This window comes from Rhinatrema bivittatum, chromosome 1 (assembly GCF_901001135.1).
Source record: "Rhinatrema bivittatum chromosome 1, aRhiBiv1.1, whole genome shotgun sequence".
NCBI lineage: Eukaryota > Metazoa > Chordata > Amphibia > Gymnophiona > Rhinatrematidae > Rhinatrema > Rhinatrema bivittatum.
In genome coordinates this window covers 662,369,881-662,395,249 of record NC_042615.1, presented here as the reverse complement: position 1 = coordinate 662,395,249, position 25,369 = coordinate 662,369,881, and the positions used below count along the sequence as shown (strand labels likewise).

The window sequence follows — 25,369 nt, the reverse complement described above, 5'->3', positions numbered from 1 at the left end:
GGAGGATTGCCTATGCCTCATCTTCCTCGACAAACTCTCAACCCTTCCTGTAACAATCACCATAGGTGATCAGGTTTTCTCCACTCTGACTCTTATGTACTCTAGTGTTGGTGGGAAATTTCTAATGAAGGCCTTGATGGACCACCTTCACATATTGACAGTTTCCAAGGAGTTTCCACTAATAAGTTCTTCCATTCATGGAGACCCATTACTTGGTACGATTACACTCACCACAGTACCAGTGACGTTATGCATTACCACTTTCCACATCAAACATATTGTGTTGCACGTTATCGACGAAGCGATCCACCCCATGTTTCTGGGGCTACCTTGGCTTCAACTCCATTCATCTCAGTTTGATTGGACTTCCTTGCAGCTCTCCAAATGGGTCCCAACTACCACAGTTCTTGTTTAGGAAAAGTGGAGAGCCCACAAATCCTTCCCATGACAGTCACATCAGGCATTCCTCCACCATAAGCCAAATTCTCTGACTTCTTCTCCAAGAAAAAAGCAGAGTCTACTACCTTCTCACAGGGAGTTTGATTATGTGATCAAGTTGCTACCCGATGCCAAACCACCTCATGGCAGGGTATCCCCGTTGTCACTCCCAGAGCCAAAGGCAATATCTGAGTACATCTGCGAGAACCTTGAGAGGGGTTTCATCTGCCATTCCACATCTTCAGCCGGTGCTGGCTTCTTCTTTGTCTCTAAGAAGGATGGGTTGCTCTGCCCCTGCATCAATTATAGGTGTTTAAATGTGATTACCAAAAAGGACCACTACCCACTGTCTTTAATCTCAGATCTGTTTGATTGACTGCAAGGGGCAAAGATATTCACTAAGCCAGTCCTCCGGGAGCCTAAAATCTACTCTGTATCCATGATAATGATGAATGGAAAATGGTGTTCAACACGAGGGTCGGGCATTATGAGTACTTTGTGATGCCTTTTGGATTATGTAATGCTCCGACAGTGTTCCAAAAGATGATGAAGGAAATATTTAAGGATCTTCTTTTCGTCTGTGTCGTGGTGTATCTTGATGACATCCTCATCTTTTCTAAGGATCTCACGTCACATTGCCAGGATGTTCGCTGAGTACTTCAACACCTCCGTGGCAATCAATTATATGCCAAACTGGAGAAGTGTCTTTTTGAAAAAGAAAGCCTTCCCTTCCTAGGGTGCATTGTCTCTAAAGGGTTCACCATGGACCCAGACAAAGTCAAGAGTATCCAGGATTGGCCCCAGTCAAGCGGGTTATGGGCCCTACAAAGGTTACTGGGCTTCGCCAATTATTATAGACATTTCATCGCTAACTATTCAAAGATCTCAGCTCCTCTCACTGCCCTCATGCAAAAAGAGGCTAATGCCAAGCTCTAGCCACATGAGGCCATGATGGCCTTACGAGACCTGAAAAATGCTTTTCTGCGAGAACTATGTCTCCATCTAGACCTTATGTGCCCCTTCATCGTCGAAGTGGATGCCTCTTTGGTGGGGGTAGGGCTTTCTTAAGTCAGCACTCCACCAAGGGTGTTCTTTCCCTATGTTCCTTCTTCTCTAAAAAATTCTTCCCGGCTGAACGCAATTATGGAATTGGCCATAGGAAGTTCCTTGAGATTAAGTTAGCCCTAGGAGAATGGTGCCACTTGTCTTCATGGACAGTCTTCCCTTGTTTGTCTTCAGCAACCCCTGCTCCTGTGGTCTTCTGTCTTCCTCTTCATTCTCTGTCCCCCTGGATTGGATTTCTGGCTTGACCCTCTGACTGGACCTTGACACTGCTTGATCACCTCCTGCCTCGATTACTGCCTGGACCATGACACTCTCTGAACTGTGCCTGCCTCTAACCACAGCCTGAACTTGACCATTCCTGACCGCTGCCTGCCCTGATCACTGCTTGTCCTGACTTTGCTTCCTTCTTCGTGTTGGCCTACAATGTCTTCATCACAACAGATCATCACCTTCACAGAAGCCCTCACCTAAGACCAGCTGGCCCCAGCACCCAAGGGCTCAACCTAAGGGGAAAATGGGGTGGTATTGGTGAAGTTCCAGTAGGGCCTCTGTTCCAGCCAGCTCCGCCTGCCGATAGTGCTGCAGGGCTCCTCCCTATGCCAACTCCATCTCGGCCCAAGGGTCCACATCCGCATCACAAATCCATACTCTGACATAAATATAGGATACCTTTAGATGTACTATTTTAGTTTCCCAAGATAAGGGGACTCCTGCCTATCATGAACACAACTCAAATTACAACCCAAAACCACAGTAGTGCCTGCATACTGCATTATTAAGTGAACCAAGCTAATAAAAAAGGTATGTGAATAAATAATGGGGTGCATATACACTACAAGGAACCACCCGTTTACCACATAAAGTACCCTCCAAAAGAGCATTTCTCCCTTCAGTACCTACCGGAAAATATTTTTATTCATGGCTCACCTATAAGCAAGCTTCCTTTTTCATCAATTCCCCAATCACACTGTGCAAAACAGTTTCATTTTAGAACTATAATGCTAATTAGGTCTCTTTAATATGACAACTGACTCATATGGCATGTAACAATTTTATTATCATTACTGTTTAGTTTGTGCAAATTACAGATACTGTACAAATATACTTAGAAACTCAAAACACATTAGTAAAATTTCTGTTCAGTGCATTAGACTGATCCAGGAGCTGTACTACTCTCCAGATCTGGCTCACTCTCCTCACTGCCGGAGAACCACTAAAAAGAGCAACCATGTAAAAAACTGAATTGCCACAGATACAGCACCTGAGACAAAGTTACAGAGCATATACTGTAAATACGTCAAATCACCTAAAATATAACCAGTTAGAATTCAGCATATATTTAAATATTGATATTTAATTTCAAATATAAAGAAAATATTCCTATTTAAACTCTAACATTTCAACATACCATAAATATTCTTTTTAATTAACTTTTAACACATGAATACATTTTTAAATCAACTTTTAAAAAAATTGACTTTTTGAAGCAGAAGGATGCTGGAATCAAACAGAATGCACCTTTTCCCTAAGAGCAGCAATATACTGTTTCCAGATCATAAATAAACCCTACTCAATAAATTATTGGTTTACATTTACTTTATTTTACACAGTGAAAGTACTGCATGTCAAATCAACAGTCCAGCACTTAAAATCAGCAGCAGAATTTTACAGCCTCCATATACAGGATTAAAAGGCAACAAGCATGTTTTGGTAGCTCTTTTAAAAAAATACATTGCACATTATGGCTGCAGTAGTGGCTTAAGTCTTAGGAGGGAGTGTGAAGTTTTGGCAAGGAAGGGCTCTACTGGCCTTTTAATACTGGACTATTTATCTAATTCCCCCCAAGAATACTACAAAGATCTTTAATTGCACTTTCACATCTAGGGCAAAGTGAACTTGAAATCAAAAACATGTGATTTTTTTTTTATAGATTATCAAAATTAAGCCTCTTAAGGGGCCCCGAATGACTCTTGTCCAGAGCTCCAGCAATCCTAAGACTGTGCTCGAGAGTGCTCTGCAGACTGGTGGAGATAGCAAACAGCTGTGAAAAAGAGAGCAAGAGCATGACACAGTCTCTCCTCAATCTGCATAGCCCAGCGTTTTAAGCTTCTGAAATTTATTTTAGCCCCTTCATTATGGCATATTGGGCGTGGTAAAAAAACCCTTAATTTTGGGCTATGATAATGTTACGAGTATTGACAGCCACCACATTATCTGTTCTTGATAATACAAATGATGGCAGCTTGGGCAGTTTGGGCAATCTTCTGCCCTTTAGCAGAAATAAGATTGGTGAAAATATCTGCTTATGGCTCATTAATTCTCACAGATGACTATCAATTGCTCAAAGCTATCACAGGCCATGTGTTCTGACTTTCAGCTCCTGCACAATGAAACAATCTAGCACTAAGTAGTTGGTCTTCTCAAATTTGTAACACGAAGAGCCACATTTGCAGTTAATCTCATGGCACACGTGGAAACTTTATGACATACCCCAGCATTCGAAATATAATTGGAAGCTAACCGATATAGCCTTTCAGCTCCAAAAGTGTTATAGTGCCCAGGAAGCACTTTCTCCACCAGACCTCTGTCCACTAGTTCTATTAGACGCTCACAGGTTCCAACATAATCTCTTATGCTGCTGTGAGGAAGCCAGTCTATCATCGATCCATCGTACACAACATCTCCGCTGAAGAGCACTTTGCGATCCCTGTCATGTAAGCATATGCTTCCGCGAGAGTGCCCTGGCATATGCAAGACTGTCAGCTGCCGGTCACCAAGACTGATGATATCACCTAAAAAATGGGAATAGAGGTTAGTATAACTATAAGTATTGGAGAATCTAAAAATGACGATATAAATTGCATGCACTCCACAGCTGGTCACAACAGAAGAGTCCAGACAGAACATGGAAGCTATCAGTAGATGAGCATCATCTGAAATTCTTTCACTGCTTTAGCTAAAGATATCTCCCCACTGTCCATCTACAGACTTGTCTGCTTACATTGCTCTAGATCTTGTCATCACCCTTGTTTGTCCTTTCCATACCAGAGACTGTCAGTGCTTCCCCGCTCCTCGGGGCAGTACCCTTGTTCAACCACCGGTGACTGCTGGTACTCCCCCGCTCCTCTGGCTTGCTTCGTCATCACCTTGAGACCTGACTCGGGCTTCCCCGCTCTGCGGGTTAGCCTACGTCATCGCATCAGTACCTTCCTCGCTACACAGCTCCGCCCCTCGGGGTTGCCTCTACAGTATACCTCCTGCACGTTCTCTCTCACGCTTCCCACTCCTCGGGTCTGCCTAGCGCCACCCTCCTCGGAGGTCTCTGCCCAGGTACTGATCTCCAGCCTACTTGCTCACTGTGGGGCTCCCTCCTTGCTGTGTCTCTTACCCCGCTCCTCTGAACCTCTCCACAGATTCTCACCCAGAGCTCCTGCTATACTTGACCTCACCTCCCAACGGTGTGGACCTGTGGGACTCTTCCCCACAGGTGGTAACTCTCACCTCGGGCCAAGGGTCCACAAACCCACAAACATTACAGAAATATTTTTGTATAGGTCCACTGCTGTTAAAAAAAAAAGTATACTAATAGTTATTATTTATTTTGTATCTTTTATATTCCTCTGTCTCTAAAAAACGTGTTCAGAGCTGATTACAAAATTAACATTCTCAATAACTTGGGATGACATAAAACATGTCTTTGTCCAAATATTGCTGCCATGTCTTCGTCCAGCTTGTTAAGAATGGTTCTTCACCTCAGTATTGTAATCAAGTATCTCTGGATCCTGTGTCTGCCCCTCGTGCCCCTGTTGGTGTCCATGGAGAGCAGCAGCATACGGCCGCACCACAAGGTGAGTGAGCCGCTCGCAGGGCCCTCCCATGAGAGGAATCACAACAATCTGAGTCTTTAACAACATCCTAGAATCAAGCATCACTTCCAAATTTCTAGCTTCTGCTGTGTTTGGTAAGGAAAAATTATCTAGGTCTCTTTGGGGCAAATTCCCAGAAGGAACATTCCTACCAATCCAAAGAATAACTGTTTTCAGAACATTCAAAGCCAACTTGTTTTCAAACAATCAATTATTAATTGATTTAAGTATTGTTTTCAGACTAGCTATTCGAAGGGTCCCATCAGAAAAACAAGGGATGAAAAATTGAATATAGTCCACATAAATATAGTAAAATACTCCCAACAAGTTCAATACAATCTCAGGGGCTGAAGGTACATACTGAACAACATGGAAGATAGAGCGGAACCCGTAGGGACCCCTGAAGACACTGCTTTCCAAGTTGAGCACCTGTCCACAATTTGGACATGCAAGAACATCTCTTATCCCAAATAACTGGAGACACATAAATGATATCTTATGACAAACCATGTCAAAAGCAGTGGATATGTCTGGCTGAACAAGGACAACAGAACCACCATTGTCCATGCTGCAATGAAGGGAATCCATCAATGTCATTAATGAACTGCTTTGTATGCATAGAATTTGCAAATGCATGCAAAGCAGCTCATTCCTACCTAATTTCATGCAAATGACATAACGAGGCTTGTCTTAAATAATGCAAGCAGCATTATTTTCCCATAAAGTTAACTACAACTCAGGAGCTTTAGTTAACTTTTCCTCAGAGTATGCTTTGGCGCTGAAATTTAAAGGGCCACTAGCGGCCCAAAATAATGCCCCAATACAATCCTCCCTGGGGTTCTGGGTAGACCCCTGTCGAGGCAGGGGAAAAACATAAAAAAATAGAATTTAAAAAAGTCATGGGCAAGGCCCCCCTTCCCAAACTCCACCCTTGTCAACAAAGGTAACCCCCCCCCCCCAGTCCAACCCCCCAAATCTAATCCCACCAAGTAGAAGGGATTCTCCAGACCCCGCCCCTTCCCTAGCCCACCCTCTGCACCCCCCACCATATCTTAGACTCGGTCCCTGGTAATCTAGTGATATCCCAGAAAACAGAATGTAACATCAGAAACAAAATGAGAAAGAAAAAACAAATTATGAAAACATAACATCAATTCACTCACTATAAGCCCTCAATATAAAGGAGAATTACACAGGAACAAAACAAAAAACTACTCCCCAGTAAATAAAAGACAAGAAAAAGAAAGGATGAAGGAATCCACATTGCCATAAAAAAAACATGTCGCTTCAAACAGCCATATTCCTAGAAACTGGTGTAGTTAGAAAGGCATTCCATTATCAATTGCTTAGGATCACAGAAAATACCTCTTACTAGAGATCTTAACCAAATATTAAGAAGGGTAGCACAGATGAAAATTCCACCCCCACCAATCTCTAATCTGATGCATTTGAAGAAATAAATTCCTCCTATTCTGCGTTTGTGTACACAAATCTGGGATAAGCCATACTCTCTGACCCATAAGCAAAACTTCTTTATTATGGAAAAAATAATCTCATAAAAGGGTCATTATCAGACTGAATTCAAAAGAAATCAACAACATAGCATGGTCTGAAACATTCGCAAAAGAAGACTCTAGAAAAGCAGTCAAATTCAGGCTGTCCATGGAGACTTAAGGAGAAAATTCTTTTTCACTCAACGCACAATTAAGCTCTGGAATTTGTTGCCAGAGGATGTGGTTAGCACAGTTGGTGTAGCTGGGTTTAAAAAAGGTTTGGATAAGTTCATGGAGGAGAAGTCCATTAACTGCTATTAATCAAGTAGTTGACTTGGGGAATAGCCACTGCTATTTCTAGCATCAGTAGCATGGGATAGACTTAGGGGCAGATTTTCAAAGGGGTACGCGCGTAAGTTACGCGCATACCCCCCGAAAACATGCCCCAAGTTCCCCCTGCGCCTATGTTGAATAGGCTCGGCGGCGTGCGAAAGCCCTGGGACGCGCGTAAGTCCCGGGGCTTTCTGGGGGGGGGGCATGTCGCGGCTGCGCGTCATTCAGGGGCAGGGCCGCAGGCGTGGTTCCGGTCCAGGGGCCTCCGAAACAGCTCCCGGGCTGGGGAATCGCGCGCCTCTGGTAGACGTAACTTTTAAAACAAAGGCGGGGGGGGGGGTAGATAGGGCTGGGGGGGGGGGGGTAGGTAGGGGAAGGGAGGAGAAGGTGCAGGGGGGTGGAAGGAAAGTTCCCTCCGAGGCCGCTCCGATTTCGGAGCGGCCTCGGAGGGAACAGCAGCAGGCTACGCGGCGATCTGTTTAGTGGAAATGTACCAAAAGGGTTCCAGGAGGCACTGCTAGGTCTTGAAACTGTCTCTGAAGCTGTCTCACACTTAGATAACAGAAAAAACACAAGTATCTCTTTGTATTTTTAGGCAACACAATGAAGAGTTATAAAATCAAGGTTAGTTAGTTTCCCAGGACTCTTTGGAATGTCAGATGTAAGCAAATGTTTCTTTTCACCTTGTGCCCTTATATCAAAGGAGTGTTGTTTTAATTACTAGGGCAAAACTGTATTTAAGGCTAACCAATTGAATATCTAATCAAGTCAGTCTCTCAGGCTTAGGAGCTGACTTCCTTATGCGCATAAGAAATAAAGGCTTTTGACTATGAGAAATACACTGTCTCTGTTGTCCTTTGGTAAAACTTTTTCATTACAAGGGTGACACCTTGATTGCAGGGTTCCGGACAGAGCCTTGCACTTGGCCCCTGGCTGCAGTGACCAGACTAGTGGGCAGAGGTGGGAGAGAAAATAATAAAAAAGGAAGAAAAAAATCCCTGGGTAGTTGGAAATAAAGGCTCATGGCACTAGATTTCAGCTCTGGTTCTGACTGAGCTGGAAGTACAAAGGAACATTTAAAAAAAACCCCTTCATGTATTTGTATTTCTACCTTATATAAGAGCTCAGTAGTCCTCATACAAATCTTTAATTGAGTCACTGTTAAAATAATTACAAAGAGATTTATGCTGTCATAAATCTCTTTGTAAAAAAAAATGAATCCATGAGTGGCAGCATTGACACACAGGCAGGACAGCCTAAGATTTCTGCTTAAAAAATCACTTGTTTGCACAGACTGTTACTGTAAATGTACTAAGAATCTTAGGATGATTCAGTCAGGATCTGACATCATTGGATAATGGTCATTTTGTCAGCTGCTGTCAGCTTCTGGAAGCACTATTCTGTGCAGTGGGTTCTCTCATCAGACAGCCACTACAAATAAACCTCCAGGAAGGACTGCATGGCAAGCCATTTTTGTTTAGAGAACTTTAAGCTGTACTGTGGAACTGGAATGCAGTAATACGACAGACCACCTCTCATCAATTCAATGGTACTGGGACAGAGCCCAGCTGCTTCTACTAATGACATCCCAAAGGTGCCCCAACAATTATAGCCAAACAACAGCGCTTTTTATAAAAATGTACTGTTTTTGGTTTGCACATCTGCGACACCTGACATCAAAGGTGAGGGCAACTGGTGCCAGCAGCACGTTGTAACGGTGAATAGTGGGGCAGGTGCACAAACCTGTCTAGCTCCCCTTCCATGTCCTCACCACCGAGGTGGGGCCCTACTGTGGGCTGATGAAACCTGACTTGGAGGTCGTTCCCAACCAGGTGGGGAGGGAGGGGAAGCCTGCACAGTCAATCACACATGGACTCCAATGTGATGCACGCCACTCCAGTTTCGATTTTCCAACAAAATAAATTTTACTTAATAAGCAACTCCTTCAGTGGCAATAATCTGATAAAATACACATTACTTTGGAGATGAATCCATCCTCTTAGACTTCAAATTCACACTCTGAAGATCCCCCTTGGTTTTCCCAATGAATGACTGGAAGGGCTCTTCATCTCTGCGAGATAAATACCCCCTGTACCTGCTTTCCAGTGGTCTGATCTATTTGGACCTCCTTATGCCTCCTTGCTGTACCAAGTGGGCACACACTTCTTTTGTCTCTTTCAGGCATGTACCAGATGGGCACACTGTCCTGAGGAACAGTGCCTGGGTGGCATTGGGTCATGTTGAGCAACCTAGGGTGCAAATGAAAGGCTCCCAGTCTCCTTACTGGCAAACCTCCAGCGAATACTAAAAAAAAAACAATCTTCTGATCTCTAAAACAGGACTCAGTCCTACAAGGGTTAAGAAGTCCAAAGGATAAAGGCTATCATTCAGAGACTGGAAGCCTTTACTGCTTAACAAGTATGCAATCTTAGGACAATGATTCCAGAACTGGGGATGGAAAGCTACGGGACCTTCTTCTCTTGAATGGCAGTCTGAAACAAAAATAAGGAGAAACAATTCACTAGCCCAAGGGTAAGCAACTCCAATCTTCAAGTGCCACAAACAGGCCAGGTTTTCAGGATATCCGCAATGAATATGCATGAGATTCATTTGCAGGTACTGCCTCCATTGTATGCAGATATATCTCTTGTATATTTATTATGAATATCCTGAAAACCAGATCCATTTGGGGCACTTGAGGATCAGAATTGCCTACCCCTGCACTAAGCCCTTCCTTTGGGCCAGTAGCTTTTTCAAAAATGCATCACAGATCCTACATTATTGGTGTTTCTCCTGCAAGCCTACGCAGGGGAAAAAGAGAAAAAAAAAAAACTGCTCCCACTTTGAAATCCAACCCGGACTTTCACTGCTTGTGATTCTGGAACACTCTAGAGCAGTGATTCTCAACTGGTGTGTGTTGCCATGCACGGCAGGTGTGTCGTGTCCTACTCGCAGCTGGCGGGGCCAAAGATCGGAGCCGCTGGCTGCTGCCACCGGAGACCAGACTGGCGAGGACAAAGACAAGTTGTTCAGCTGGGGGCCTTTGTGTATTTGAGATCGGAAGGGTGCTTCTGTATGTGTGTGGTGTGTATTTGAGATCGGAAGGATGCTTCTGTATGTGTGTGGTGTGTATTTGAGATCGGAAGGGTGCTTCTGTATGTGTGTGGTGTGTATGTGAGGCAGGGAGGGTGCTTCTATGTGCGTGTGGTGTGTATGTGAGGCAGGGAGGATGCTGTGGTGTGTATGTGAGGCAGGGATGCTTGTGTGTGTGTGGTGTATATATGAGGCAGGGAAGATGCTTTGTGTGTGTGTGTGTGGTGTGTATGTGAGAAAGGAATGGTGCTTCTGAGTGTGTGTGTACGCGTGGGTGGACATGGGTGTGCTGGGAGCAGCCGTGTGTGTCTGAGGGGGTGCATATGTGAGGAGAGTGTGTGGAGACAATTGGGGCAGACAACTGTTTGTGTACATGGTAGGTACCTGTGGTAGAGTGTATGAGAGGTATGGCTGGGTGGGTTTGAGGGTGTGGGATGTGCAGCGGTATGTGGGTGGCAGTTAATGTGTCTGGTTGTGGGGTTGTGGGTGAGAGTGTGTAGAATGCTGTATGTGGGTGTGGCGGTGGGGCATGTGTACAGGGATGGTATGGAAGCTGTGTATACTTTGGAAGCACCTTTTTGTGCCATCTTTTGTCAGTTGCTTCAGTTTTTTTCTCTGTCTCTCCCTGTGTCGCTTCATCTCTCAAAGAGCTGGAAGGGTAGAGAAAAGGGAGAGGGGTATTTGAAATGAAGTGAATTCCAACAGTCTGCATAGTTTCCCATAGAAAGCAATCGGGTTTTTCTTTTGGAGGCTCTGTTCACTGAAAATACTGGTTTGATGTTTCTGGTTTTCAAACTCATCTGAGATTCACATTTTCTTCCTGCATGTCAAATTCTGTGAACTTTCAGCCCTTTTATAAAAAATTATTTTGTCACCATCAGAGGATATTGATCCCTTTTATATGATTCTTTCCAATATCCTATGATGGAAAGCATAAAAAATGAATCGACACAATTACAGAAAAGAAACTTGGATTGATTATTTCTGTAGTGGTATAAATGGTCTGAACCCCAAGATGATGATATTCTGTAATTCACTGCATCCCATCCATTATTCCATGCGCATGCAACAGGCTAGGTTGCTTGAAAGGGTGAAATAAAGGTGATCACATTACCCTTTAAGTACACACGCTAATGCTGAGCTTAGGTACCGTAATTATAAAATGCCAGGGGAAGTTCAGTTAATGGCATGAGTTGGCTGAAGAGTTCACTGACTTGTACATGTTAATAAAACATGGAATGGTTTCAAAGTGTTTTTTTTAATATTGAGCACTGTACAACTAAGCAATTCTGACTGCATGTCGAAATTTTAAAAATGGTGACGACAGCTGGCAAATCACATTTAATAGCTTAGTGCAGTAATTCCCAGCTTGTGGACTGTGGACCAACCCAGGGGGGTTTCTCCAGAAGAGATGCAAGGAAGTTTAGTGAGGGAGAAAATGAGTAGACTGCTGTTCCCTGTGATTAGCTGAGCTACTGCTACAGGCCAGGAGAGTGAGAGTGAGGCCTATTATGGTCCCGAAAACTTCACCCATATTGCTATAGATCAGGAGGAGGGACAGAGAGGGGCCGTTCACACCCCTGAAAAGCCTCATAACACACTGCTGCGTGATTAGTAGAGGTGAGGAAGAGAGGGACTGACTGTAAACCCCACTGCTGCACTACCTGAGGATGTGGGACTAGTGGGGCCGATTGCAGTTGTCAGAACCTTTTCAGCCTCTGCTGCACACTGAGGAAAGCAGAGGAAAGCTGGATATCACAGCAGTGAGAAACATTTCCCACTACTGCCACTGGCCTGACGGAGAGAGAGGAAAGCAGAGCTGCACCATTGTGTGATGAGGTCACACAGTACATAAAGGAGGAGAAAGACTGATCCCAAGAGAATCAGGAAATGTCTTTGTGAGTGTTTCACAGGGGACTGAGAGGAGCAACATAAGGAATAGTCAGCAGGAGTCGGAGAAGAAGCAGAGAGACCCTGCAGGAGACTCACGGGATGGAGTCACTGCATGTGAGATGGAGGTCAAAGTCATCCCTGAGCACCAGAGACACGTGAGCTCAGAGAGACCCTTCCAGAGTAATAGCAGTGATCACGAGACTTCTGGTCTTCACCAGAGGGAGGGGAAAGGGAAGAAATCCTTTCTGTGTGACTCCTGTGGTAAAAGCTTTGGTAAGGAATCGCATTTAATATTGCACCAGAAATCCCACCCTCTCCAAACACTATTTCTATGCAATAAATGTGGAGAAAGCTTCAGGCAGGAGAAAAATCTAAAAGTGCTCCTAAACATTCATAAACCAGAGACACCCTTCCCCTGCAGTGAGCGGAGGAAAAGTTTAATTAGTAAATATAAGCTAAAATTACATCACAAAATCCACACTGGATGGAGACTGAAACATAAGTATGGGAGCAGGTACATTTAGAGGCCGGTATCAGAAAGTCAGATAATGGTAAAGATCGAGGTAACATTAACAGTATTTACAAGAATCTTAATCTTTGTTTGCCCCATTTAATTTGTCTGTCTCCGATCGAAACTTGTAAACCGTTGTGATGGCGAACCCGAACGACGGCATATAAAACTCGATAAATAAATAAATAAAAGTGAGTAGAATGGCTCAAAGGAGGAAACAGGACTGGGGTTGACAGTATGAGGGTAAAGACAGAGGGGACAAGGAATGAGACCAGAATGAAGAAATGGAGACTAAAGAAGGGGACAGGAATCCACAATTGACCAAGTTAAGGGGAGTGAGAATAAATGGTAGCCTATCACGGGAATGAAGGAAAGGACCCCTAGGAATCAGAGAGAGAGGGGGGGACGGGGGGGACAGAGAGCCTCCATGGTCCTGGAGGGAAGAAGGAAAAGATGACTGCCAAGGATCGAGGAGGAGGGAGGATGAGACAACACCCAGGTCTGGATCTGACATTAAACACAAAAGTTATTTAGGGGGACACAGAGACAGACATCAAAATCTAAATTATTTTGGGGTACATATTTAGTTTGCCGGATAACTTGTCCTGGGTATTCAGTGGGATAAAGGTCTCGCTGAATATCCCCGATTAAAGTTATCCAATTAACCACAGCCAGATAACTTTAAACATAACTGAATATTCTTTTGAATATTGCCGGTTATGTATAAAGTTATTCAGCTATGATTAGCCATATAACTTTAGTAAGGTTCCGTTTAAAAAAAACCCAAAACTTCCCATCGCAGCCTGTCCCTCACCTCCCTCCCACCCAAGTTGTAAAGGCCCTACTGTGCCAAACTTGCCACCCCCCCAAAAAAAGACGGCCCATTTAATGTTAACAAAAAATTATTTAGGACAGAAGCCCCCCTCCCCCACCCCCTGCTCCCACTTCTCCTTATACTTGAAAAATTAAATCCTGTGGGCTCCAAATCCCCCCCCCCCCCGCAACGCCCACCCCAACCCTTTCCCTTTCACTCCCTGCTCTGCCCCATACCTTTATTTGAAGTTGGTTAGCTCTGCGATAGAGGCGCTCGCTTCCATTGCAGTTGTCTGGCAAGGGAGGAGGTTACCGCAATCCTGGAGACCAACTCTAAATGGCTTTTGAATATGTTTTCTTTGTGACTATCATTTTATGAATGTTTTTGTAAGAATCATAAACAAAACTAAGTATAATAGAAAAGCAGGTTAAAAGGGGTTCAATTTTCAGGCAGGGTGAGTTTCTTAACTTTTTGACGGGCCGATACAGTTAGCCCGCGTTTGGACGCGCGTTTTCGACGCGCTGCCTTTACCCCTTATACAGTAAGGGGTAATAGCGCGTCGAAAACGCGCGTCCAACCCCCCCCCCTGAAACTAATAGCGCCCACAACATGCAAATGCATGTCGATGGGCCTATTAGTTATTCCCACGTGATACAGAAAGTAAAATGTGCAGCCAAGCCGCACATTTTACTTTCAGATATTAACGCCTGCCCGAAGGTAGGCGTTAATTTCTACCGGCACCGGGAAAGTGTACAGAAAAGCAGAAAAAACTGCTTCTGTACACCCTCCGACTTAATATCATAGCGATATTAAGTTAGAGGCCCCAAAATTTAAAAAAAATCAAAAATTTAAAAAAAAAAAATGTAAATCGGCCAACGGCCCGTGGGTCGAAAGACGGACACTCAATTATGCCAGCGTCCATTTTCTGAACCCGTAGCTGTCAGCGGGTCCAAGAACTGACGCAGGCAAAATTGAGCGTCGGCTGTCAAACCCGCTGACAGCCGCCGCTCCTGTCAAAAAGGAGGCGCTAGGGACGCGCTAGTGTCCCTAGCGCCTCTTTTTACCGCGGGCCCTCATCAGCATATTCTTCCCCCCTGAATCACGCGCACAGGAGAGTGGCCTGTGCGCGCCGGGAGAATGGGCACTCGCCTGCTCTCCCATGACTTTTACTGAATTGGCCTGAGAGTGGGTAAAAAGCCCTTTGAAAACTGCTATTCCCTGCCACTGACAGTAAAAGTACCTACACTGTGAACAGTAAACATAAAGTTTGCTGTTCACAGTGTAGGTACTTCCTGTGGAAGGAGAGGGGAAGGAGCAGGGCTAGACCAGGAGCAGGGCTAGACCGGGAAGGGAAAATACATACAGGGATTTCATTTTGAAATCCTCCTGCATACTTTCATGCATATACTTTGCACATGCTTTAAAGCAGGTGAAAAGTGTGCAGGAACAAAAAGTACTGGCTTTCCTCTGCCAGACCGAGTTTTCAAAAGGAAACTCCATGCAGGTAGCAATGCTGATTTTCTGCCAGGCCACACCAAATTGTCAACTGGAACTTTTTGGAACCTGATTCCTTTTCCCCACTGCAGTTGGACTGAAAAAAGGATGGGCCTTCAATGGCATTGGAAACTGCCCTCCCGTTCAGCTCAAAGCTTTATACAATATGAACGATTCTGGAATGCAGATCATTATTTCTTTTATTACAGCATGCAAAGATTACAGAGAAGTGGGTGGTGGTCTGTGAAACTTTCTGAAACTGAAAAGAGGTTTGTGTTCCCTGAAAGGTTGGGAAACCCTGGCCTAGTGGTTAAAGCAGTGAGCAGTGAAACCAGAGTAATGAATCCTGCTTCTCCAACAGATTCTCCTCGTGACCTTGGGCAAGTCACATCACCATCTGCCTCGGGTATAACTTCGACGATAAGTCCTCTCGGACTGGGAACAACTACAGTACCTGAATTGTAATTTGCCTTCAGCTCAGATTTGGAAAAGATGAGTAACTAAATCTAAAATCCAAGCCAATCAGCCAGTATTTACAATAGATATCTGGTATAAAATCAGATCTTAGGGATAGCCATGTTAGTCTAGTGTAGCAAAAAATGACAAGAGGCAGGTGGCACCTTATGGACTAACCATCTACATGCATCCTCAAAAGCTCATACCTCAACAAATTGGTTAGTCTATAAGGAGCCACCCTCCTCTTGTTATTTTCTGGTATAAAATCACTATTTTCTCTTGTGAACAAATTAGAGTATCATTCTCCTCAGTTACTCTGAGAAAGTAAGTAAACTCATTCGCTTACTGGCAATGGAGTCTCTCCTGACACAAACGTTCTACTCCAGAAGGTAAGGAAACAATGTGTACGGAAAGAACAAATAACAGAAATGTTTCGGCCTCCATTGCTATGACCACACCAACATTAAATCCATTTATGGCAATCACCTGAAACAGAGCCAGGCAGGGCCGGTGCAAGGGTCTACAGCACCTTAGGCAGACCAATGTAACACTGCCCCCTCACGAAACCAACACCAAAACCCGCCTTGATTTGAATGTGCCCCCTCTTACAGTGACATATAGAGTCATAGTCTCCTTCTTATAATTCTCTTTCTCGTTCCCCCTCCCAAACGTTGCTTACAGTAACTGCGATCGCTGCCGCTCCACTTCTAGTGCCTAGGTCGCCTAATAACTTCCGCCGGCCCTAGAGCCAGGCAGAATTCCGAATGATTAAACACTTAGAGGCAGATTTTATAAAACTACGCGCACGTTACTTTTGTTCGCGCACCAGGCGCAAACAAAAGTACGCCGGATTTCAATAGATACTGTTAAAATCCAGGGTCGGAGCACGCAAGGCTACCCAAAATCAGCAGCCTGCGCGCGCCGAGCTGCGCAGCCTGCCTCCGTTCTCTACGAGGCAGCTCCGAAATCAGAGCGGCCTCGGAGGGAACTTTCCTTCCACCACCCCCCCCCCACGCACCTTCCCCTCCCTTCCCCTACCTAACCCACCCCCCGGCCCTATCTAAATCCCCCCTACCTTTGTTGCACAAGTTATGCCTGCCTCGTGCCGGGCCAGCCGCCGGCGCACCATGGTCCGGTCCAGGGGCTGGTCCGGAGGCCGTGGCTACGCCCCCGATAACGCGCCGGCCACGACACACCCCAACACGCCCCCGATGATGCGCCTCCACGACGCCCCCTGACATGCCCCCAATGATGCGCCGGCCGTGACACGTCCCCCCAGGAAAGCCCCGGGACTTACGCGCGTCCCGGGGCTTTGCGCTCGTCGGCACCCTATGCAAGATAGGCTCGGCGCGTGCAGGGGGGGGTTAGGGTAGGTTTTCGGGGGTTACACGCGTAACCTATGTGCGTAACCCTTTGAAAATCTACCCCCTTAGGGAAACACGAGTGTCAGATCATATGTAAAAGCAAAAAGATGGCTAGTATATTGTATTTATATAACTTCTGCTCTTTATCTACTCTTTAAAACAATTATTTAGTGAAAGGAAAAGACTTCAGTACTGGTAGGAAACAGGAAACACTGATTCCAAATACAGTTGGTACAGTCACTGATCTAAAAAACCTTTCTTTTTTATTTTTCAATTTTTCAGTTTTAAAAGGCCCACAATCTTCTTTTATTTTGTTAATATGCTAAGAAATACCATTGTTTTGGTAAAGAATTAAGATGAATAATTTTGCTGATCAAATGGAACAGTCTAATTTAAAATTTAGGAAGTATAAACATTTTTTTGGATTTATCATTTTGTCAATCAAAAAATATGGATTCGGCAAAAAACAGTTTAAGCATATAAGTTTGATTAGTATGCATGATTTGAAACAACTAGAATAAAGAGCTTCATACTGTAAGTGCACAATTTGTAAGTTGTTTGTTTAAAAAAAATCAAAACATCAACAAGTGAAATTGGAAACATATTTCAATATTAATAAATGTAGAGTAATTGATAGACTAAAGATTTAGATTAGAATAAATAGAATGTAATGCAATGATGATTACGGTTTTCATTTTACTATGGAAAAGATGAATTTTTTTTTGTCGATTAAGGGCCTGATTTACTAAGGCTCTTCTCCCGTTCTGTGTCTATGGGAAAAATGCTTAATAAATGAGGCCCTAAGCCTGCAAGATCAATTCGTGTGCACAATATGAAAAACAAAGAGCTATACGGTGAAAGTGTGTGATTCGCAATTCAGTAGCTTGTTAAAAATTGAAAATAGAAATAGATTTCAGCACATTATTGGCAGCAACACGGTCTTATTAAAAAATATAGATTTCAATAAGCCTGGTTGCTAGTAATAGAGATGCCGGATTCTCCATTGCTATAGGACATGTGTCATTACCTCATGACCTTATGAAAATGAATGCAATTTTGAAGAAAAGTGATTGTCATTTTGAAATCCTTGGGAGTATTCTTAAAGGACGCAGAAGCCACAGAATGTTCAGTATAGCCCTACAGAATATGGAGAAGCAAGCAAGAATTTGTGATGTTTAAAAAGTGAATGTTAAATTGCTTTATGTAAAAGCATTGTTTTCTAACATGAGAAAGTAATGAATTGTATTTTATGAAATGCTGTTTACAGTACGGCGCTTGCCCTGATGCAGCATTTGCGAAACGTTGGCAATGTCAGCGTTTTTTTTGCAAGTTCCAGTTCCAGCGTTGAAAAAGACCCATGATCATTATATGAGAGGATAATGGGAAATCTAAGATAAGTAAACACTGATGATTTTGAATTAAGAGGAATTTTGTATTTGCTGCGGGGCATACTTTTGCTTAATTTAATTCAAATAAGAGACACGGCATATTGATGGAATAAAAGAAGATTATGGGTCTTTTACAATTGTAGATCAGAGATTGCACCAACCGGATTTGGAATCAGTATTTCATGTTTCCTCCAGTACTGAGGTTTTCTCCTCTCTCTACATAATTGTTTTAAAGAATAGATAAAGAAGTTATTGTATTATATAAATACAATACACTAGCCATCTTTTTGATTTACTGAATTCCGAATGATGCCAAAAGATAAATGTGAAACCGTAAACCAGGAGGAACCTCAAGAGAATACAGCGATCTACATTACCAGCGGCACAAATAAATAAAGGGGAGAGGTTAATACATTTTTTGTAATCTCTCTCCTTTTTAATGAAATTAGGGTCTCCCCACCCTGAGACACACACACACACCACACACACAGTTACCGTCTTGCAGCACGTGGGTGGGCTGCACTGGGCGCACGCAGAACTGGCGCGCGGTCCAGCCGGGGCTCGGCGCGCGCACCACTTCGCTATCGGACAGCCACGTCACTGTCTCGAAGTTGTCGCCCCGCGCTAGGGCGTCGGCTTCGTATTGGTGCACGGCCACCTGCTCGAACTGGTGCAACCCGCCCGCGTGGTCGAAGTGCACGTGCGTGGCGACGGCCAGCAGCGGCCGGCGAGGGGGGCCCCCGTTGCGCGCCGGCGACACCAGCCCGGCCGCTTGCAGGTACTCAGGCAGGCTGCGTAGCCCCAGACCAGTGTCGATCACCACGTCCTGCTGCGAGCCGCGCACCAGCCAGATGTTGGCGCGATTGCCGGACTCGTAGAAGCGCTCTTGGATCCAGTACACCCCGTCGCCCAAGGACTTGTGCGCGTACCACTCCAAGGCCGACATGACAGCGAGCGTCCCGAACACTAGCGGCGGGAAAAAACAAAACAAAAACAACCTCCACCACCACTCCGACTCGCCCAATCTGCGACACACAGCACCTAGGACAGCGCTAGCAAGCGCAGCGAGCCAATAAGCGGCCGTCTCGCTGACTGACAGCTCCTCCGACCTATTGGAGTGTGGCGTCACTGACAGTTCTGCCAAAGTGAAAGGCGCTGCCTCGGGTTAGAGGTTAACAGCTGTCAGCAGCAACAGGAGGCTCCTTCTAGCGTTCTGCCTCGCCGCTCATGAACACACCCAACAGGCAACAAACACTTTTGAGCTACAACATGAATCCTGCACCTATAGCCATAAACGAAGCCTATTGGGGGAGGGGGGGCGTGTCCCCCATTCCCTCCCGGGGGAGGAGGAGAAAGGCGACTGCACGCTGGAAGGTTTTGATGAAATTTGGTAGGAGAAACGTTTACAAAGATTCCAGTTTTTCTACCAAAATTCATGCAGATCCATTCATGGAAAACTGCTCAGATAGATGTTTTAAATGGAGGGGCAGGCTGCAATAGGGGTGACCAGGATTGAAGATAGGAGGATGCAGGGCATGATCTTCTATCCCATTCCCTGTAGCCTGGTAGGCAGTAGCGGCAGGAGAGCGGTGCCAGGTGCTGTGCCATTTCTGTCCTCTTTCTGCTGCCAGGTCCTCTCGCTCGCCAGGTTCTGTAAACTGAACTGCCGAGGAAGGGGCTACAGCCCCAGGAAGAGGCTATAAGCACTGGGCTGTTGGTTCCGTGGGAAGAGGGTATAGCATAACAGCCCCTTAACAGGGGGACAAGATTGCATGATGGTTACCAGGTACAGGGAGTCTTCCCCTCCCCAAAGAGCAAGGTGGCTTACCTCCCTGATCCTGACCTCGGGCTTAGCTTTGGCCGTACTTGAATCGCTCCAGAGCGGTCAACAGTGTTGGCTTTTTTTAAATTTGGGCCCACCATTGCTTTGGGAAAGGAGGTGGTAGCCTAATGATAACAGGGCCATGGGACTGAAACAGTGCTTTTGGCAGTGGGGCCACTGCCTCATTGGTGCAGCATCGGCCCAGTGGCATAGCCACGGGTGGGCCTGGGTGGGCAGGTGCCCACCCAACTGGCACCGGAACTGCAAGGCTGTCGCGGGATCCCATCCCCGCGACAGCGAACAAGAGAACCCACGCCTCGCGCGCCATCACCGCACACATGGGGAAGCGCTGCTGCGGCCGTATGGCCAACCGGTCTTCCTGTTGAGGGGGGGGGGGGGGAGCGGAAGCGCCGCGCGCAGCTTCCGCTTCCTCCCCCCAATGGAGGAAGATCAGCTGGCCTCTCCTGCTGCCACCGGCCTCCTGCTATCTTCGGGCGTCGGGCCGTATGGCCCGCCGATCTTCCTGCTTGGGGGGGTGGGAGGGAGGAAGCGGACGTTGTGCGCTGCGCTTCCGCTCCCCCCCCCCCGACAGGAAGTTCGGCTGGCCGTACGGCCCGACGCCCGAAGATAGCAGGAGTCCGGTGGCAGCAGGAGAGGCAGCTGATCTTCCTGCTTTGGGGGAGAAAGCGGAAGCTGTGCACATGCTTGAATGTGTATGTGTGGATGAGAATGGGAGTGTGTATGGGTGAAAACTGGAGCCTGGGTGTGTATGTGGGTGAGAATGGAAGCTTGAATATGTGGGTGAATGGGAGCTCGAATGTGTGTATGTGTGGTTGAGAATGGGAGCCTGGGTTTGTGGGTGGGTGAGAATGGGAGCTTGAATGTGTGGATAAGAATGGGTGCTTGAATGTGTGTATGTGTGGGTGAGAATAGGACCTTAAATGTGTATATGTATGGATGAGAATGGGAGCTTGAATATGTGTGGGTGAGACTGGGAGCATGGGTGTGGGTGAGAATGGGAGTCTGGGTTTATGTGTGTGGGTGAGAATGGGTGCCTGGATGTGCGTCTGTGTGTGCATAAGAATATAAGCCTGGGGAGGGGTGAGAAAGTGAGAACTTGTATGTGTGTCTGCAGAGAATGTGAGCTTGTGGGGGGGGGGGGAGAGCATATGAGAGTGAGAGCTTGAGTGTGTGAGAGGGAGTCTGTGAGAGAAAGCGTGTATGTGTGTGTGTGTGTGTGTGTGGAAGGGAAGAAGACAGTAATAGAAGAAAGACACTGAAAAGGAATTAGGAAATGAGCTATAAGGGAAAAAATGGGAAAAAGAGACCAGGACCAACTGATTAGAAAAATACAAAGATCAGACAACAAAGGTAAAAATATATATCTATATTTTGAGATGTTAGCAATTTAAATATAAGCAACACAACCGCTCTCTCAAAATTTATGGACAGGTAGGAGCCGTGTATAAAATCGTAATAATAAGAAGGCTAAAGTACCACAAATCACCGTGAATTATGTTTGTATCATTAAGTAAACCTCATACTTAGGCGTAGATGTGAATGCTATGCTGCATAATTTGGCATTATTTATCAGTAAAAAAACAACTAGTAGACCTGCATGCCTACAGCCCACCCATGTTAACCTTGTGCCCACCCAAAAAATCAATTCTGGCTACGCCACTGCATCGGCCCCCAAGCTATTGCAGCAGACGGTAATCGGGAAAGGAGAGAGCAGCATGAGCCTCCCGCGATCGATGGAATTCTTCCTTCTTAGCCTGCGGGGGCTGGAGGAGCAGCTACCGTTTGTGCTCGGGGGGGGGGGGGGGGGGGGGAGAGGAAGTGAGTGACAGAAAGAGAGAGAAGCAGCCAGCCAGCCTGTGTGTAAGTGAGAGAATGTGTGTGATTGAGAGCCTGTGTGTAAGTGAGAGAATGTATTTGATCGAGAGTATGTGTGTGATTGAGAGAAACTGGTCAGAGAGCTGATGTATGTGTATATGTGAGAGACAATGAAAGTGACTGCTCAAGGAGATGACTGATGTGTATGTGAGAGTGTGAGACAGTCAGGGATGTGTGTGTGTGTGTGAGAGAGAGAGAAAAAGCATGGAAGTGAGAAATCTGGGTATGTGAGAAAGCATGGGAGTAAGAAGCCTGGTGTTGTGGGGGTGTATGTGAAAGAAAGCATGGGAGTGAGAAGCCTGATTATGTGATAGAGAGCCTGTGTGTGTGCATGTATATGAGAGAGACTGGTTGGTAAGGTGACGGTGTGATTGGTGTGTTTGTGAATGTGAGAGAGAGAGAATGTGATTCAGGGAATGAGAAGCCTATGCACGTGGAGAGCGAGCATGCAAATGAGAGAGAGACTGGGTGTGTGTGTGTGTGTGTGTGTAACAGAGAAAGTGATTATGGGAATGAGAAGCCTGTGCATGTGAAGAGAGTGAGCATGGGAGTGAGAACCTGGGTGTGTGTGAGACACAGCATGGGAGGGAGAAGCCTGTGTATGTAAGACAGAACATGGAAGTGGGAAGCCTGTGTGTGTGTGTATGCATGAGAGAGATCAGGTGACGGGTGTGTGTGAGAGAGAGAGAAAGTGATTATGGGAATGAGAAGCCTGTGCAGGTGAAGAGTGGGCATGGGAGTGAGAAACCTGTGTGTGTGTGAGACACAGCATGGGAGTGAGAAGCCTGTATATCTGAAAGAGAACATGAGAGTGGGAAGCCTATGTGTGTGTGTATATGCATGAGAGAGATCAGGTGACTGGTGTGTGTTTGTGTGTATGTGAGAGAGAGAAAGAAAGTGATTATGGGAATAAGAAGCCTGTGCATGTGAAGAGTGAGCATGGGAGTGAGAAACCTGGGAGTGTGTGAGATACAGCATGGGAGTGAGAAGCCTGTATATCTGAAAGAGAACATGGGAGTGGGAAGCCTGTGTGTGTGTATGCATGAGAGAGATCAGGTGACTGGTGTGTGTATGTGTGAGAGAAAGAAAGTGATTATGGGAATGAGAAGCCTGTGCATGTGGAGAGAACAAGCATGGGAGTGAGAGACTGGTGAGTGTATGTGAGAAAGAGAAAGTGATTATGAGAGTGAGAAGCCCATATATGTAAGTGGAACACGGGAGTGGGAAGCCTGTGTGTGTGTGTATGGCATGAGAGAAACTGTTCAGTAAGGTGACTGGTGTGTTTGTCAAAGACTGGGAGATGATTGGTGTGTGAGAGACAGAAACTGGTCATGGGGGCATGACTGGTATGGTGTGTGTGTGTGAGAGACATGGGCCCTAAGGAAGAGGACCATGAGTATAGAGCTTAGCCACTACTGCTGCTTCTGGTGTGTGCTACAGCCTGCATGGAAGAGGAGTAGGAGAGCTGCTGGAGGGGGTAAGTAAAGGTGGCTTTTTAAGTTTATTTTTCTTGATTGACTGCCATTTTAATTATTTAATATTATGTGATGTGTCTGCTTTTTTTGAAATATTTTATTGGTGTTTGGAGAATTTTTAATAGTTTTTATGAGTTTTTAATTGTTGGATGTTATTCTGTTCATAGTTGTTGTGAAACATTTATTCTGCTTATTTGTATAGTTTTACAATTATTTCTGTGTGGGGATCTATAGCTGCTTGCTAGTTCTGTTTTCCTAATAAGAGGTGTATTGGTTTTTAGGGCCTGATTTAATATTTGTAGTGTTGCCTTTTCATAGATAGGGTTGCTCCTGTTTGAGTGTATTCCATAATACAGGTGTAACTGTGTGTGGATTAGTTTATGTGCATTACTACAGATCCTGGGAGTATGTTAGGTCGGTTCTGTGTCTGTTACAGAGATATTTTACTAGCATGTAAGTGTTTTATCAGTCTTATTTGTTGCGTTTTCTCAAGATGACATGCATTGGTGGTAAACTGCTGTCTTTTCATAAGTAGGGCTATTGAGCCTGAAAGTAGAAGGAGTTTGAGTTGCTGTTACTGAGATGACACCAGAACCAGAATATCTTTTTAGTAGAGTGAGTTGAATGGGGAATGTCATAATTCTGCTTTACATCCATTATTGTGGATCAGGGGGGTTTCCGTGGATGCAAACTGTACATTTACATCTAGCCCTGTGACGATCATGGGTCAGTGTGTCACGCATGTGAGAACCATCTGTTAGGTGTGTCCCGACAGAAAAAAGGTTGAGAACCACTGCGTTAGAGAATAGCCACTGCCATTAGCAATGGTAACATGGAATAGACTTAGTTTTTGAGTACTTGCCAGGTTCTTATGGCCTGGATTGGCCACTGTTGGAAACAGGATGCTGGGCCTGATGGACTCTTGGTCTGACCCGATATGGCATTTTCTTATGTTCTTATGTTCTTAAGCTCTTCACGCCACACTTGTTGCTGCTTTGACACTCTTGACAGCTTTGGAGGTTCATGCCATTGTTGTTGATGTCCTTTGTCCTACTTTTGGAGCCTTGAGGTGTTTCAGCCACTCTTGATGCTATTTTGCTCCTCTGATGGTGCCCTGCAAAACTCCTGCCACTACTGATATTCCTTGCCTCATTGTGGGTTAGTGCATTCCTCATGCCACCTTTGGTGCAACATTGACATATTCTTGATGCAGATGATTGCCTTCACATTCTGATGAGGTATACTCACCAGTTTTATTAAAAATTATTAGAGAAACCCAATTTAGGAGCCAAAAATAGTCTGCATTGCTTCTTCCCCCATTGACGATAATGATAAACAAAGGAACAAATGATAAACAAATGATAAACTGAATGAATGACTGTGATCTAGCAAACAAGTGAATGAACCAAAAATATTTTTGACTCTGCACATGCCAAGTAGGCATACACATTTTTTCATATTTTAACCTTTATGAATTTTAACCACAGATTACAGTACATATTATGCCATCTTCTAAAATAGTCATTACTACAGACAACCAAAAGACTGAAGTCAATATGCATCATTTGTTATCTTTTTTGTACACAGTCTTTCCAGTAAAGAAAGTCCTAATTCTGATGCCTGGACTTTGGTATTCCATAACTCTAATTAGAAAGCATCAGTGGCTCATCTTGAATGTAGGCACATATGGGGCAAGTGATTCATTCATTTGAGACTGAATTTTCTCTCCAAAAAATAAAAATAGCTTCTGTAACTACATAATGAGAGATTTGTTTTGGTCATATGCTTGAATAGTTGGAGAGGTCATGGAATATGCAGAGAAGCCTTCTGTTAATGTCACTATACTCTTTTGTCTCTCCACAAGGCAGAATGGACAAAAAAAAAAAGCTTCTGTACCATAGCCAACTCTCAAATGACTTTTTTAGTTAATTAAAATTATTTTAATAGGAAAATACTCACGAGACAAAG

At 45.0% G+C, this 25,369-nt stretch overlaps 2 protein-coding genes across 3 annotated transcripts in view; one reads left to right on the top strand and one right to left on the bottom strand.

Moving 5' to 3' along the window:
* MBLAC2 (metallo-beta-lactamase domain containing 2) overlaps positions 1-19,260 on the bottom strand; it is a 35,447-nt gene extending 16,187 nt beyond the window's left edge. Inside the window, exons 1-2 of one of the 2 annotated variants that reach the window (XM_029573413.1) lie at positions 18,704-19,260; positions 3,994-4,295 (exon numbers count right to left, since the gene is read on the bottom strand). In XM_029573413.1, the coding sequence (XP_029429273.1) occupies positions 3,994-4,295; positions 18,704-19,154 (753 nt within the window). In that variant the 5' untranslated portion in view covers positions 19,155-19,260. Of the gene's footprint in view, positions 1-3,084; positions 4,296-18,703 lie in introns of those variants that run through there. The other variant, XM_029573405.1, reaches the window with a different exon arrangement.
* Positions 19,261-19,332: 72 nt separating this feature from the next.
* The window catches only part of POLR3G (RNA polymerase III subunit G), a 126,973-nt gene continuing 120,936 nt past the window's right edge, over positions 19,333-25,369 (top strand). The window contains exon 1 of the mRNA XM_029573464.1: positions 19,333-19,598. The gene's annotated coding sequence lies outside the window, so the exon portion shown is untranslated. The remainder of the gene's footprint in view (positions 19,599-25,369) is intronic.